Genomic DNA, 14,451 nt, shown 5'->3' with positions numbered 1-14,451 from the left:
GGGATGTAGATACTATTACTGACTGTATTTTACAGATGGGAAAACTGAGGCAAACATGTGCATGAAACGATATGGCAATTGATTGCAGGCTGGGATTCGATCCTAGACAATTTGGCTCCACAAAAGTTCATGTGCTTAACCACTATGCTGTATTTCCTCTCCAGATAAATACGTGTCCTGATGAACACTATAAGGGCCCTGAAAAGCTGGATTTACTGTCTTCATTTTACAAAAAGGATACTGAGGCCCAGCAAGACTAAGTAATTGGACCAAAACATAGAGTTGCTAGGTAGTTGAGCAGAATTCGAACTCAGGTTCCTTAACTCCAAAGACTTTCTCCCAGACTGCACTAGCAGTGCAGTTAATGTTCTCTGTATACATACATGTGTCTATGGAAAACTTAACTTCACTAATTTTATAAATGTTAATTCCCCAGATACGTACCAGATGCTTAATAGTGACTAGCTTTGAATCCCTTCTCAAAAGCAAGTACCCTGGAGGTTTGAGCTTTCAGCGATAATATCAATGAAAACCAGGTTATTCATATATTCCAAATATATGGATGTAGTAAAATGCAGTGTGTTCTAATAGCCTGATACTATTTTCAGGGCTTGATTTTCTAGAAATGCCATCAAAATACCTTGTGATCCTAGAGAAGTTATTTAAAAACCCACCAATATGGAAAGCCACCCACTTGAAATCATTATTCCCTATTATTTATTGTCTTTAGTAACTACCCCAATAGAGGGTAGTTTACCGGGTCAGAACCGGAGTGTAAACTCTTACAGTTACTTATTTTTCCCATTTTATTTCTTGAAGTTGTAAAGGAGACAGTGATCATGTTGAGTCAGTTTTGAAGGTTACGCTCAAAAATGAAGGTTATAATCTGAAGTCAACAAAAGACACCTTGGAATCTTTAAGGACCAAAGGACTATCAGGTGGCTGTCAGTCTCATTTAAATCTTGTAAAAGAGTGTCCCCTAGTGCTGCTCTGAAGAAGTAAATTGAGAGAAATTATTACCTGTTTATAATCTCTGTCACCACCTTGTGGCAATGTCCTTAAATAATTCTGCCCTCTTTTATTTGCAAAATCTTCCAGAATCTTGCATTAATTTATACACAAAATCAAGTCATAGGCTATCCTAGGTGATCCAGAATTTCTTTAAATGGATTATTTTACTAATATTTTGGTCAGAACTCCATAAAATCTTGAAAAGAAACTACAATATAAATTAAGTCCTTTAAAAAGAAAAAGGGAAATTTGCTTCTTTTTTGTTAGTGAAGTGAGATAGTGAAAACTGTATGTATTTTTAGCATTAATGCTTTTTTATTGTGGTAAAATGTGCATAAAACTCATCATCTCAACCATCACTGAGTATATAATAGAGTGGCACTAAGTGCATTCACAGTGTTATACAACCATTGCCACTACCCATTTCTAAAAATGTTACATCATCCTGTGTTCTTGCCTGGAGAATCCCAGGGACGGGGGAGCCTGGTGGGCTTCCGTCTCTGGGGTCGCACAGAGTCGGACGTGACTGAAGTGACTTAGCAGCAGCAGAGTGAAACTCTGTACCAGTTGAACGCCCCATTCCTTCCACCCTCCAGCCCCTAGTGACCTCTGTTCTATTCTCTGTCACTATGAATCTGACTACTTTAGGTATCTCTATTCATATAAGTGGAATCATGTGATAGGCATCCTTTTGTGTCTGGTTTATTTCATTTAGCATAATGTTTTCAAATTTATCCATGTTGCAACATATATCTTAATTTCATTACTTTTTAATACGGAATAATATTCCATTGTATATACCATATTTTAAAAGCCCATTCAACTGTTCTTGGACCTTTGGGTTGTTTCTACCTTTTGGCTATTATAAATAATACTGCTATGAACATTGGTGTGTGTCTGTTTGAATCCCTCCTTTCAATACTTTTTGGGCTTCCCTGGTGGCTTAGATGGTAAAGAATCTGCCTGCAATACAGGAGACATGGTTTTGATCCCTGGGTGGGGAAGACCCCCTGGAAAAGGAAATGGCAACCCACTCCAGTATTCTTGCCTGGGAAATCCAACGGACAGGGGCCTGGTGGAGTGCAGTTCATGGGGTCACAAAGAGTTGGGTACAACTGAGCAACTAACAGTTTTTGATACTTCTGAGTTTACACCTAGAAGTGGAAGTGCTGGATAGTATGGTAAACCTATTGCATTTTTTGAGGACCTGCCATACTGTTGTCTACAGCAGCTGCTCCACTTTACATTCCTACCAGTAGTGTACAAGGATTCCAATTTTGCCACATCTTCACTTGTTCTTTTCCATCTTTTTGAATAGCCATCCTAATGGGTATGAAATGTAAACTTTAATTTTTGAGTTGACCTCGAAAATCAATTATACATGAAGTTAATTCAAGAAATACTTTTTAAGCCCCTGTTACATAGAGAGCACTGTTAACACTCGGAGAGAATAACAAGGATGAGTAAAATACATTGTCGAACCTTTCAGTTCAGTTCAGTTCAGTCGCTCAGTCGTGTCGACTCCCTGTGGTTTAGGGGATTTGTAATTTATTATTCTCCAAATGTATTTGGGAACGAGTAAGTCAACTTATATTTTCCTTGGGTGGTTGGAAAAACTAATCCAGAGATCTTACTCTAATTTATAGAAAATTGATAGTGGAGATGTTTATTAAACTAATTTTCCAAAGAATACAATCAAATGCTAGTTATACAGTTCTTTGGAAGATTCACAATAAAAGGATTATGTTAGGCAAGGTCTCTAATTAATTTTTTTTTTCTACAGGTTAGATTTGTTAAAAGAATCCTGATACATTACTATCATGGCCACTGTTCAGCTTTCTCGCTCTATCAGAATTCACAAGACATCTAAGGTATTTATTAAGAATTAAAAGAAAATCAATGACTATTTAGTGAGTTAATTCAGAATCATGACTTTAATCTTTGGTGTTTTTTAAAACAGCAGCTTTATCAGTTAATTGGCACATAATATCCTGGCAGAGTGTGTCTACATTTTAACTGGCTAATGGACTGAGGATGTTCAGGAAATTAGACTAGATTCCTATGAAGTGACTTCCTGGGTGCTTGTTTCATGTTTATATATTTAGACTTTCTAGAGTAAAAGAGTTTTGTGCAGTTATGAGTCCAGAGAACTACCAGTTGAGGGGAGAGTTCTAGATGTCAGGCTCGAAGCGTCTTCAGATGAAGGTTCATCTCATGAGACATTCATAAAACGAAGATCATGGTATCCTGTCCCATCATGGCAAATAGATGGGGAAACAATGGAAACCATGACAGACTTTTATTTTCTCAGGCACCAAAATCACTGCAGATGGTGGCTGCAGCCCCAAAATTAAAAGACGCTTGCTCCTTGGAAGAAAAGCTACGACAAATCTAGACAGAGTATTAAAAAGCTGAGACATTACTTTGCCAACAAAGGTCTGTATAGTCAAAGCTACCATTTTTCCAGTGGTCATGTATAGATGTGAGAGTTGGACCATAAAGAAGGCTGAGCGCCAAAGAATTGGTGCTCTTGAGCTGTGGTGTTGGAGAAGACTCCTGAGAGTCCCTTGGATTTCAAGGAGATCAAACCAGTCAATCCTAAAGGAAATGAATCCTGAATATTCTTTAGAAAGACTAATGCTGAAGCTGAAGCTCCAATGCTTTGGCCACCTGATATGAAGAACTGACTCATTGGAAAGGACCCTGATGCTGGGAAAGATTGAAGGCAGGAGAAGGGGAAGACAGAGGATGAGATGGTTAGATGGCATTACTGACTCAGTGGACATGAGTTTGAGCAAGCTCCAGGAGATGGTGAAGGACAGGGAAGCCTGGCATGCTGCAGTCCATGGGGTCACAAAGGGTCAGACACTGAGTGACTGAACAACAACAAGAGTAAAAGAAATTAGAAACAAAAAAAGATATTTAAAGAGAAAGAGATATTTCTTTGTTATACATTCACTTCCTGACACACTTAGGAAACTTCTGATACACACTGTGATGCAATTATAAGAACTGAAGGAGGGGGCACTGAGAGAAACTAGGATCCTGGGGGACCATGCTGGGGCCAGGCAACCTTGCTGGGTTCATCTGGGCAAGTTTATCTTGTCCCATGACAGTCATTAATGAATCATTCATTTATTCATTGAGAGCTCAGTATTATATAAAATATATGTAACACTGTGTTCTTTTCTGAGAGAATAAAAAAAAAGAATCTTCATGTTCCAGAAGTTTAGGATCTGGTTGGGGAAATGACTTACAGGAGGTAAGTCAATATACAATGCAGTATATACATTAAATATTTGTGACAAGAATAAAGCAATACAAATGATAGAAATTTAGAGATTTTTGTATAGACTGGAATAGTTTGTATATTCCTCAGGAAGGAGACAGATTTAAGGTGGGCCTTAAATAATGAAAAGAATTAGGATGGAGGAGAGAGAAGAGAATTCCATGAGGAAAAACTAGCATATACCTTGGCTCTAATAAGTAATGAGCATGGTATGTTTCAGAGAGGAACAAAGAACCCATCCTTACTGGAGTGGAGCTTCATCATGTCAGACAGAAGTAGGAAAATTAATCAAATAGGAACTTTGGGGACAAATTAGTGTGGATCTTAAAAGCCAGGCTAAGGAACTTTTGCTTTATTCTGCAATCAATGGAAAGTCAGCAGTTTCACCAGGACAGTTGAGTAAATTACTGTTTTAAGAATATTAAGCTGTAGCAGAGGTAGGAAGGATTGAAGTTGAAGGAGAATTAGGGCAGAGAGAAAGCCGTCATCTTTCTGGCTTGAATTCAATATATTCAACAAGCAGACTCCTGATCTCATCGAATTTCCTAAGTGTGCTTCCTTCCTGGGGTGAAAATGCTTAGCTGGGTAGATGAATTGCAATCAGTTTGGCAGTTATTTTTCTCACTGTCAATTAACAAATTGACCTTTTGATATAAACAGATCTTTGTAGTTTGGACTGCATGAACTACTCCCAGCAAATTTCAAGTGACTGTATGATTTTGCTATTTTTTTTTTTTTACTGAAAACAATAATTACTATAGAAGCTAACATTTATTCAGCACTTACATGTGCTGGGCACTGTGCCAAGGGCTTGGTATTATTATTTCAATTAAGCCTTGAAATAAGGAGAAAACTGAAGCTCAGATAAGTACTATAACTTGTCATAGGGCTTCCCTAGTGGCTCAGATGGTAAAGAATCTGCCTGCAATGTGGGAGAACCGGGTTCAATCCCTGGGTTGGAAAGATCCCCTGGAGAAGGAAATGGCAACCCACGCCAGTATTCTTGCCTGGAGAATCCCATGGACAGAGGAGCCTGGCCGGCTACAGTTTATGTGGTAGTAAAGAGCTGGACACGACTGAGCAACTAAGGCACACACGTAGCTTGACAGCTGAGCTCAAGAGCCCATGGGGTCACAAAGAGTCAGACACGACTGAGCAACTAAGGCACACACATAGCTTGACAGTTGAGCTGTCCAACATTACTTACGTCATTAGCACACTTTCGTATTAAAATAACTTATCATAGTGTTTTCTATTATTAAGCCCCAGTATTTTCATGTATTAGACATTTATAAAAATGTGCATGATACCTCTTAAAATATCAGACCAGTTGAGCTGAGAAAAAAATTCCTCGAGTATAGAAAAATAACAATTTTAGAGGCCTTTTCCAATCATTGATCTTCATTACTACACATGGCCCTTTTGATTCCATATTTAAAATAAATGTCTTTATATTTTTAGATTATTTAATTTTACAGATGGTTATTAAGTATTGTCTCTAAGTTTTGGCATGTTTTCAATATGTTGTTATATATACATGTCATGCCAGCTATTACCCAATTAACCCCAAATAAACCTTAATTTCTCAGAATCTATGGGTACAAAAAGCAATTTTCTCTAAAATTTTACACACTTACAAATGCAGACACATGCACGTTCCATACCAAATTCCCTTTAAACTGTAATCTTTCCTACTTCTGCTATAGCTTAATATTCCTAAAACAATTATTCTACTGACCTGATCAAACCTGCTGCCTTTCCACTGGTTACAGAATAAAAATAAAAAGCCTTAGGCTGGCTTTAAGATTCCTATTAATTTTTTCCCCCAAATTCCTCTCATACATGCAAGAGTAATAATTATATGTTTTTAAAAACTGAATATAATGTGGTTTGACGAAAAGGATGAACTGATAATTCATTTTCACTATATAGTGTACCCAAGAAGCAGCTTAAATTGCAAAATCATGTCCAGAATGTCCAGAAGACATTCTAGAACCAGATCTAGATATAGAAAAGCTTTGGAGGAGTTCTCTTTCATCTAAAGGCATATTCGTGGGTAGTACCTGCCTCCAAGTAACAGAATTATTAAAACCGAACAGTTGAAACTGCATACCATAGTTTAAAGACCTCTGAATTTGAACAAGGTTATTGGAGCTTTACTGTCCTGACTGCTAATAACATGGATTCATTTCACCTGCTTTTGTACTTTATATAAGAGCACTCATACAGTAGTACTCATTTGTACCAGGTTTCCTGTGCTCAGCTTCATGTGTGAGAGTCACTTATATTGCAGAACTTCTGCTTAAGCAAAGCACAAAAGGTGGAAATGCGTGGTAGCAGAATAGTCAATGAGGAGTAGTTACGTGGCTAGAGAGAAGGGCGCGTGGGAGAGGGTGAAGGAGGAGGGGAGGGCTGGGAGATGAGGCAAGGAAAGTGGGCAGAGATAAGGTTTGGGCAGTTCTCAAATGCCACACTTGAACTCTATCCTGTATGAACACTGGGAGTGTCGTGATAAGATTTGTATTCTTTAAAGTTAATGATGACGGCAACATGAAGGACAGATTGAATGAAAGGAACGATTGGCAGGGAGGTCAGAGGCTACTGAAGTAATAAAGGGGAGAAATGAGCACGTGCTGAGCCAAGTCAGCGAGAAGAGAAAGGAGAAAACGAGTTGATTCTAGAGAGAATTAAGAGTACTGTGTGATTGGATATGGAGTATGGAGGAGGGTGAGAAGCCAAAGGGGACTCTACGTCTGGCTTGGATGATTTGACTGAAGTGGACACTGATTCATTTGTTTGAGATTGAACCTTGGGATGAGGTTTCAGTCAGGGTGAGAGCGAGAAACTGAGTCTGAGAGGTCCACAAAGTGGTCTGGGCGCAGACGTTCAGGAAATAGACACGTGGACGTCAAGCTCAGAACAGAAATGAGGACATTTTCTCTATGCTGGCTGCAGGCGAAGCGATGCGACTAGACGAAATGACTCAAGAAGAGAGAGCTGGGCAAAGAGAGAGACTGGAGACAATTCTGGGCTGGGAGCAACACCCAGAAAAGGCAGAAAAACTGAAGGAAAAAAAGAGACTGAAATAGCTATGGAGGAAAAAAACAAGAAAATAGTGTAAGGGAAGCTGAGAGAGAGTGTGGGCAAAAGTGTCAGACACTGCAGGAGCGTCACCCAGTATGGGACCGAGATGAGGCCAGTGATAGGATGTGCTTGCTGACTGGAGAGAACAGTGCAGAACGGAGGGGGTGAAGGGCAGATTGTGGCGCCTTCTGAGGAGTGTGTGAAAGGGAAGACCACATAATCAGAGTACAACTCCCAGTTTTGCCTCAAATTCACAGATCATTGTAAAATAAATTATATTAGTCTTGAATTACTTGAATACATGTCTCTGCCTTTCATTCTGCCTTGCCAGTGAAGATCTAATTTAAAGCAATATTCAAAGCCTTGTTTCCTTTTGATTATCTATAAAGGTATCAGACTTAAAGTCTTGAAAAGTCTTTCCATTTTGCTTGTGGTAATGATATGATGGGCTGAATATATTAAAGAATACTAATCTTTTTCATTTTTTCCTCCCTCCTAGAAAACAGTTTTCCCATCTCAAATCACTAACGAGCATGAGTCACTGATAATGGTGAAGAAACTTTTCGCTACTTCTATCTCATGTATAACGTATCTACGGGGCCTATTTCCAGAGAGCTCTTACGGAGAACGCCATTTGGATGGTAAAGTCTTAACTAAATGGTTACTTTGGCTGGTGGAGTGGAGCCCTTTCCCTCTATTTGGCAGGAGTAAAACTTTAATTTCTCATGGAGTATGCTAATTCCAGGTCATGGGCCTGTTTGTCAGGATCAATTTGCTAATTCATTTTCCATTTTAATTTCACTTTGTGTAGTGGTTTTACTTGTAGGAACCATTAGTTCCTGGCTAGATACCAAATGACAGGCTGAAGAAAAAAGAAATCTGTATGGACAAGCCCGGTAATTCTAAACTACACCTACAAAAGCAGCAGCCAGGTTGAAATCTATGTGGGTGCTGTACGTTTGCACTATTTTGTGTCTCAACTTTGAGATAGACTTCCACATTGAGGAACTTTAATTGAGAAGTTTTTTAAAATTCTTTCTGTTAACAATTAGAAATAAGCTAGAAAAAAATGCATACCCATCCCAAAGCCATCTATTGATTAACAATGGAGATGTCAACAATTACTATTCCAATCAGTTCTGTTCTTTTCTCAATTTTCTCTCTTTTCTAGTTTTCTTCCTTTTATTTCTTATGTCCTTAAATTTATGATCTCATTTCCTTGTATTACAAGCTGTTTCTGTCTCCTTTCCTTCTCTTGTATTAAGAAGAATGTACCTAGGACTCTTCAGTTTTTCAAAAATCTTTTTATTTTTTTAAAAAGCTGGATTGTGATAACCATTCAGAAAATCTTGCTGATTTGTCACCAAAGTGGGAAAGTATCATTTGGAAAATAAATATAGAGGGCTACAAGTTTCCTTGTAAGATGCTATTTTTCAAAATCTAATTTTACTTTGTTTCTCACATCTGTATTTAATGATAACTTAGGCCTCATTCCAATTTATTTTTTCTTAAACACCATTTGCTTCTCTACATGAGCATCAGTGACATCCATGTGTGCTATAAACACAAAAGCATATTTGCAACTGTGACAGCCTCATTTGTGTTATGCTCTTCTGATCAGGATAGAAATCTGTAATAGTGAAAATGTTTATATGCAGCATATAGTTGCCGTTTCTCCTCTTGTTTGGAATATAGAATTGGAGAAAGACACGTTTGGGGTAATTAATTAAGCACTTACTGTGTGCCAATCACTAACCTATGCATGGAGGGCAATACCATTGTTTACAGCTCTATTTTTTGTGATAGTTTTAATGGAAGTTATATATCTTCCTCGTAGTGTTTGTACTTAAAGTAGCACATGACATAAAAATGCCTAGTAATACTTTTCATATCCCTCAACAGCAACAGAGGTAACATCAATTTTAGAATAGGAAAACACTGAAAAGGTGAAGTGGTTTATACGAAGTCATACATGAATCAGTAATCGATTTTAGACTAATCTAAACCAAACCTTTTTTTTTTCTTTTTTTCTTTTCTTTTTTTTAAAATAAATTTATTTATTTTAGTTGGGGGCTAATTACTTTACAATATTGTAGTGGTTTTTGCCATACATTGACATGAATCAGCCATGGGTTTACATGTGTTCCCCATCCTGAACCCCCCTCCCACCTCCCTCCCCATCCCATCCCTCTGGGTCATCCCATTGCCCCAGCCCTGAGCATTTGTCTCATGCATTGAACCTGGAATGGTGTTCTGTTTCACATATGATAATATACATGTTTCAATGCTATTCTCCCAGAACGTCCCACCCTCACCTTCTCGCTCAGAGTCCATAAGACTGTTCTATGCATCTGTGTCTCTTACTCTGTCTCGCATATAGGGTTATCGTTACCATCTTTCAAATTCCATATATATGCATTAGTATACTGTATTGGTGTTTTTCTTTCTGGCTTACTTCATTCTGTATAATGGCCTCCAGTTTCATCCATCTCAATAGAACCGATTCAAATGTATTTTTTTTTAATGGCTGAGTAATATTCCATTGTGTGTATGTACCACAGCTTCCTTATCCATTCGTCTGCTGATGGACATCTAGGTTGCTTCCATGTCCTGGCTATTGTAAACAGTGCTGCAATGAACACTGGGGTACACGCGTCTCTTTCAATTCTGGTTTCCTCAGTGTGTAAACCAAAACTTTTAATGATTTTCTTATTCTTCCTTCCTATAGTAAGGTGGTTGAATTTCAGATGGAAAGTAATATCTGAGAATAATCCATGAAAACATTTTGTATCCTTTTTTTTTTCCCGCTGAGAGAGAAATACCAGAGAAGTGATTTGAAATTGAGGTGTATATTTTAAATTGCTTGATATAGCTGGTCTCAGTACTACCTTATGATAACTTAGAGTTCAGCAGAAGCAAAGAAGTGACACAAATTGATTTCACAACCAACTCAGTTGTATACATTGTAGAAGAGGAGACTGCTAATCTATAATAAAAATGGGAACTAAGCCAATTGTCAACATAGGATTTGTTTTAAAATTAGACATTTAGAGATTCAAAATGTTTTTATAAGCTATAAAACTAAGTAAGTTGTATAAATAAAATCATGAAAGGAAATACCCTTATTCAGCATGGACAATTTTAGTACAGCAGACTATGTTTCTATTTTTGTAGACCTCAGTTTAAAAATCCTCAGAGAAGATAAAAAATGTCCTGGGTCACTGCATATTATCAAGTGGTAAGTAACTGAAATTCCACCAAAGTCGAACAACGTTGTTTTTATTATGGCTGAAATTACCCATAAGACTTTATTTGGTAAGATCATTTCCTTGAAACTATTGCCTTCTTCCTTTCTTTCTTTTCATGTATTATTTTTTTTTTTACAACTTCCTAGAAATGTGTAACAATTATCCAATATTATTTTAAGGTACTGATTTAGTTTTTTTTTTTTTTAAGGATACAGACTTTCTTTATACAAGGAAGAAAAATACCAATCAAAATTTGGTTACTCATCAAATATATGTCAGTGTCCTGAACATTACAGGATGCAAAAAGAAAAATAAGATGTGGTTCCCTACCTCAAAATTGCTTACCTATTATTTATTATAAGTACTGTTAATACATGAAAACATACTAGGAGTTTCTAGAAAATGGTTAAATGGGTGAAAAGTGAGATGGTTATCAAAGTATTTCAAAGCAAAAAAAAGTAAATTAGTTTTGTAATTGGGATTCTTTTTGGCTTTGCATCTGATCCAAATTGACATCAAGCATTTATTTCTTGACAGGATTCAAGGTTGTTTTGATGCTTTGGAAAAGAGATACGTAAGAACGTCTTTAAATTTATACCAGGATCAAAGACTCACCCTTTATCCCTTTAAAAGAAAATTTCAGCCTTTATTTCGTTATTGTGTTTCACCAGCGCAGCAGTCCCTACACACGCCTCCATGAACCAGTGTCTTTTTACTTTGCCTCTCTGTTGTCCTGTTCATGTCTCGTTTACATCAGTTAGAATTGACACCATCAGTTTTCTCTTTTACATACTCATATCTTTTTGACCACAAAATTTCCTCTGAAGTCACTGGAAGAGATCCACAGGATGTGGGACAGGGGAGACAAGAATCTGGCATTTAGCACATTGAGCTTGTTCGTAATAGTGGCGATGCAATGTGCAGATATGAAAGGAAAAAATGGAATTGAATACTCGATTTTTATTCTATGTTAGTTATTTCATTATCTATGTTTGGCACATGTATATAACCTGTTCCCTCAAAATAGCTAGTATTATAGCTTGGATTTTTTAAAATGCAGCCTGAATTTTAAGTGCATTAGATTTTTCTCACTGCCCAAGACAGCTGTGAAGGGTATAAACATTAGAAGCTCCAGTCTAGTGGAAGAGATAATTTAATAAATGAACTTTGCGCTGCAGCTTCCTCCTTTTCCCCATCCGTGTCTTTTTACCCCTTCTCAATTCCTATTCCTTTAAGAAAACTTAAGGTGAGTAAGCCTTACATAGGATCATTTAGTTGCACTGATACATTTCCTCTTTCATTGAACAGTCATTAGTTATGAGTTATTCAACACTGACCAGGAGGTTGAGGAATACAGAAATAAAACAGACATGAGATTGTGCACACAAAGAGCGTATAGACCACGGCAGAAGATGAATGACATCCATATGCACAAACGCTGGTGTCGCTGTCCGTTTTGTTAAAATACTGAAGTACTCTATATCCAGTGTTAAATAGAGGCTTCTCTGAGGCCCCAAATGACTCCCACCATGTCCTCCCCCTCACCCCACCAGTCTCTGGGGAGTCTGGGATCTCCCCAGACCACTCCATAATCTAGCAACTAAAGGGCTGACAGCTGGCTCGGGGAGCTTCCAGGAACCCAACCTAAGGCTAAGTTGGCACCTTTTCTGATTGGTCTCTACCTGGGCCAGGTTGGGCTATTAAATTTTGAGTTTTTTCATATCAGTTTGATATTTTTATTTAAAAAATTGTCTTTATCACAAGTATAAATAATCATAATATTCATTAGAAAATGAGGCAATGCCAGAGGCAAGATATTGATCATGTGCAAAGGAAGTATGGAAAAGGTGGGATTATAGCCAGTGAGAGGCATGAGGGAAATCTTTGGGAGAAAATGACTTCTGAGATTTGAAGGCCCTTAGTATTTAGACGGGTTGAGAGGGGTAGAAGGCCATCACCAGTACACCAAACAGCACTCATTCATTCTCCTGTCCATTCATTGAGCAACATTTCTTGAGTGTCCATCACTGAGGGGCAGTGCAATGCAGTTAAGAGCTCAAGGTTTGGAAAAAGCCAGTCTGAAGGGAATCATAGTTCTGCCACCTAATCCCTGTGTCTTGGCATGTAACCTACCTCTTAGGGTTTCTTTTCAGTAATATTAGAACCTACCTCAGGGTTGTTTGAGAATCAAATGAGTTAATAATCCAAGGCAGCAGTTTTCAAATGTTAGCTTGCGTCAGAGTCACCTGGAGGGCCTGGTAAAACACATATTGCCAAGTTCCACCCCCAAATTTCTGGTGTGAGAATTTTCATTTCAGACAAGTTCCAAGTGATGCTGAGGCTGCTGGCCTAGGGATCACACTTTTTAAGGCATCACTCTCACCACTGTTCACCAAGTTCAAGCCACACAAGGATTCTAGAACATGCTGAGTGCCTTTTACCTTTATACATATTGTTACTTTTGCCTGCAAAAGTTTCTTCCCTACCCCACACCCTTTATCTGGCTAATTCCAATTTATCCTTCATGTCCCAGCCTAAATATTTACCTCCTCCCAAGAAGCTTTCCTTGACAAGCCGCCCCACCCCCGCCACCCTTCTCCCAGCCTACATTGTCCATCTGTTTAATGTTCACAACCTAACTGCTTCATAGCAGTTAACACACTTGTGATGATGTACCTATCTGTGTGGGGTTTTTTTTGTCCTCTCCTGCTGGTCTGCATGTTCCCTGAGATCAGGGGCCATTTCTACTTTTGAATGAATGAATGAGCTATTAATTAAATAATGTAAGTTAGAGTTTCACTGGGTAGTCCTAAAATCAATTGTATGCAGTAACCAAAATGGCCACACAGCGTCACTAAAGTTTTAGTCCTTTGGGTGAAATAGGTGAATAATTTGATACGAAGTTATGGTCCTGAAAATTTTCTCATCTGTATCATAGTGTTTAAAAGTTTGTGATAGACTTGATTCTGTCTCTGTGTATCTATGTATTCTGTTATTCTTTAAAACAGAGAATCTGATCTGTAATGTATAGGTAGGGAGGGCAGGGGTTTTGTAGAACTTGTATCAGACTTTAGATTTTTTACTCTAGTAGGTTTCTTTCAAAGGGCAAAATGTTTTAGAGATGCTAATGGCATATTTAACTCTTGTAATGAATTATTTTGTGTATCTTTTGCCTCCCAAACTAGAATGTAACTTTATAGAGAGTAAGTATAGTTATCTTTTTTTTTTTTTTCCATCCTTCCCCTCCCCAGCAGAACCTTGGGTATGTAATAGACATTCACTTGGATGAATGGATAATTAGTACCCATTTCTCTGACCTTCTGAATAATATGTTTTTCTACCCAAATTTTTGTAACCTCTCTGATGTCATAGTTTAACTAGACTTTATTGAAAAAAACAATAACACAGGTGCAGGTGTGTAGTAACGATAGTTTTCTTTTCTCTTAAAGCTACACATGGCAGTACTTACAGTAAGTACACATTTAAAGACCAAGCCTCTGTCTCTGCTTCATTGTCTTTTGGCAAGTGAAAGGTGAAACCGTGGACTCTCTCCCATCCTTCCTGAATTTCATTGTTTGTCCTATGACATTTTGGAATGAGAAAAAAAAAAACTCTATCAAAACTGTTACTAAAATGTCACAGTCTATATATTTCTTTGGCATATTATAATAACTGAGGAAATATATAGGATATACTATCTGTTCTCTCTACTGGCTATTAGGATTTCATTTTCTGAGTTACTTTACAGACTCAAGGTTCCTTGTTTTTGAAGTTTTGCAGACTTTTTTGAAGTTTTGTATACTGCTGGGTATAGCATAG

At 37.7% G+C, this 14,451-nt stretch overlaps 1 protein-coding gene across 8 annotated transcripts in view; it reads left to right on the top strand.

The window, feature by feature from the left end:
• Positions 1-14,451, top strand: part of HORMAD2 (HORMA domain containing 2) — a 61,337-nt gene that overhangs the window by 5,200 nt on the left and 41,686 nt on the right. For 4 of the 8 annotated variants that reach the window (XM_081542651.1, XM_081542654.1, XM_081542652.1 and 1 more), the window contains 5 exons: positions 2,795-2,882; positions 7,884-8,025; positions 10,559-10,622; positions 11,170-11,206; positions 14,082-14,102. In XM_081542651.1, the coding sequence (XP_081398777.1) occupies positions 2,832-2,882; positions 7,884-8,025; positions 10,559-10,622; positions 11,170-11,206; positions 14,082-14,102 (315 nt within the window). In that variant the 5' untranslated portion in view covers positions 2,795-2,831. Of the gene's footprint in view, positions 1-2,794; positions 2,883-7,883; positions 8,026-10,558; positions 10,627-11,169; positions 11,207-14,054; positions 14,103-14,451 lie in introns of all 8 variants that reach the window. The other 4 variants (XM_081542655.1, XM_081542658.1, XM_081542653.1 and 1 more) reach the window with 3 other exon arrangements.

Source organism: Giraffa tippelskirchi, chromosome 11, assembly GCF_054371585.1.
Source record: "Giraffa tippelskirchi isolate mGirTip1 chromosome 11, T2T-mGirTip1v1.2.pri, whole genome shotgun sequence".
Taxonomy (NCBI): domain Eukaryota; kingdom Metazoa; phylum Chordata; class Mammalia; order Artiodactyla; family Giraffidae; genus Giraffa; species Giraffa tippelskirchi.
Note: the sequence above shows the minus strand (reverse complement) of the source record. Positions and strands in the feature narration are given on the sequence as shown.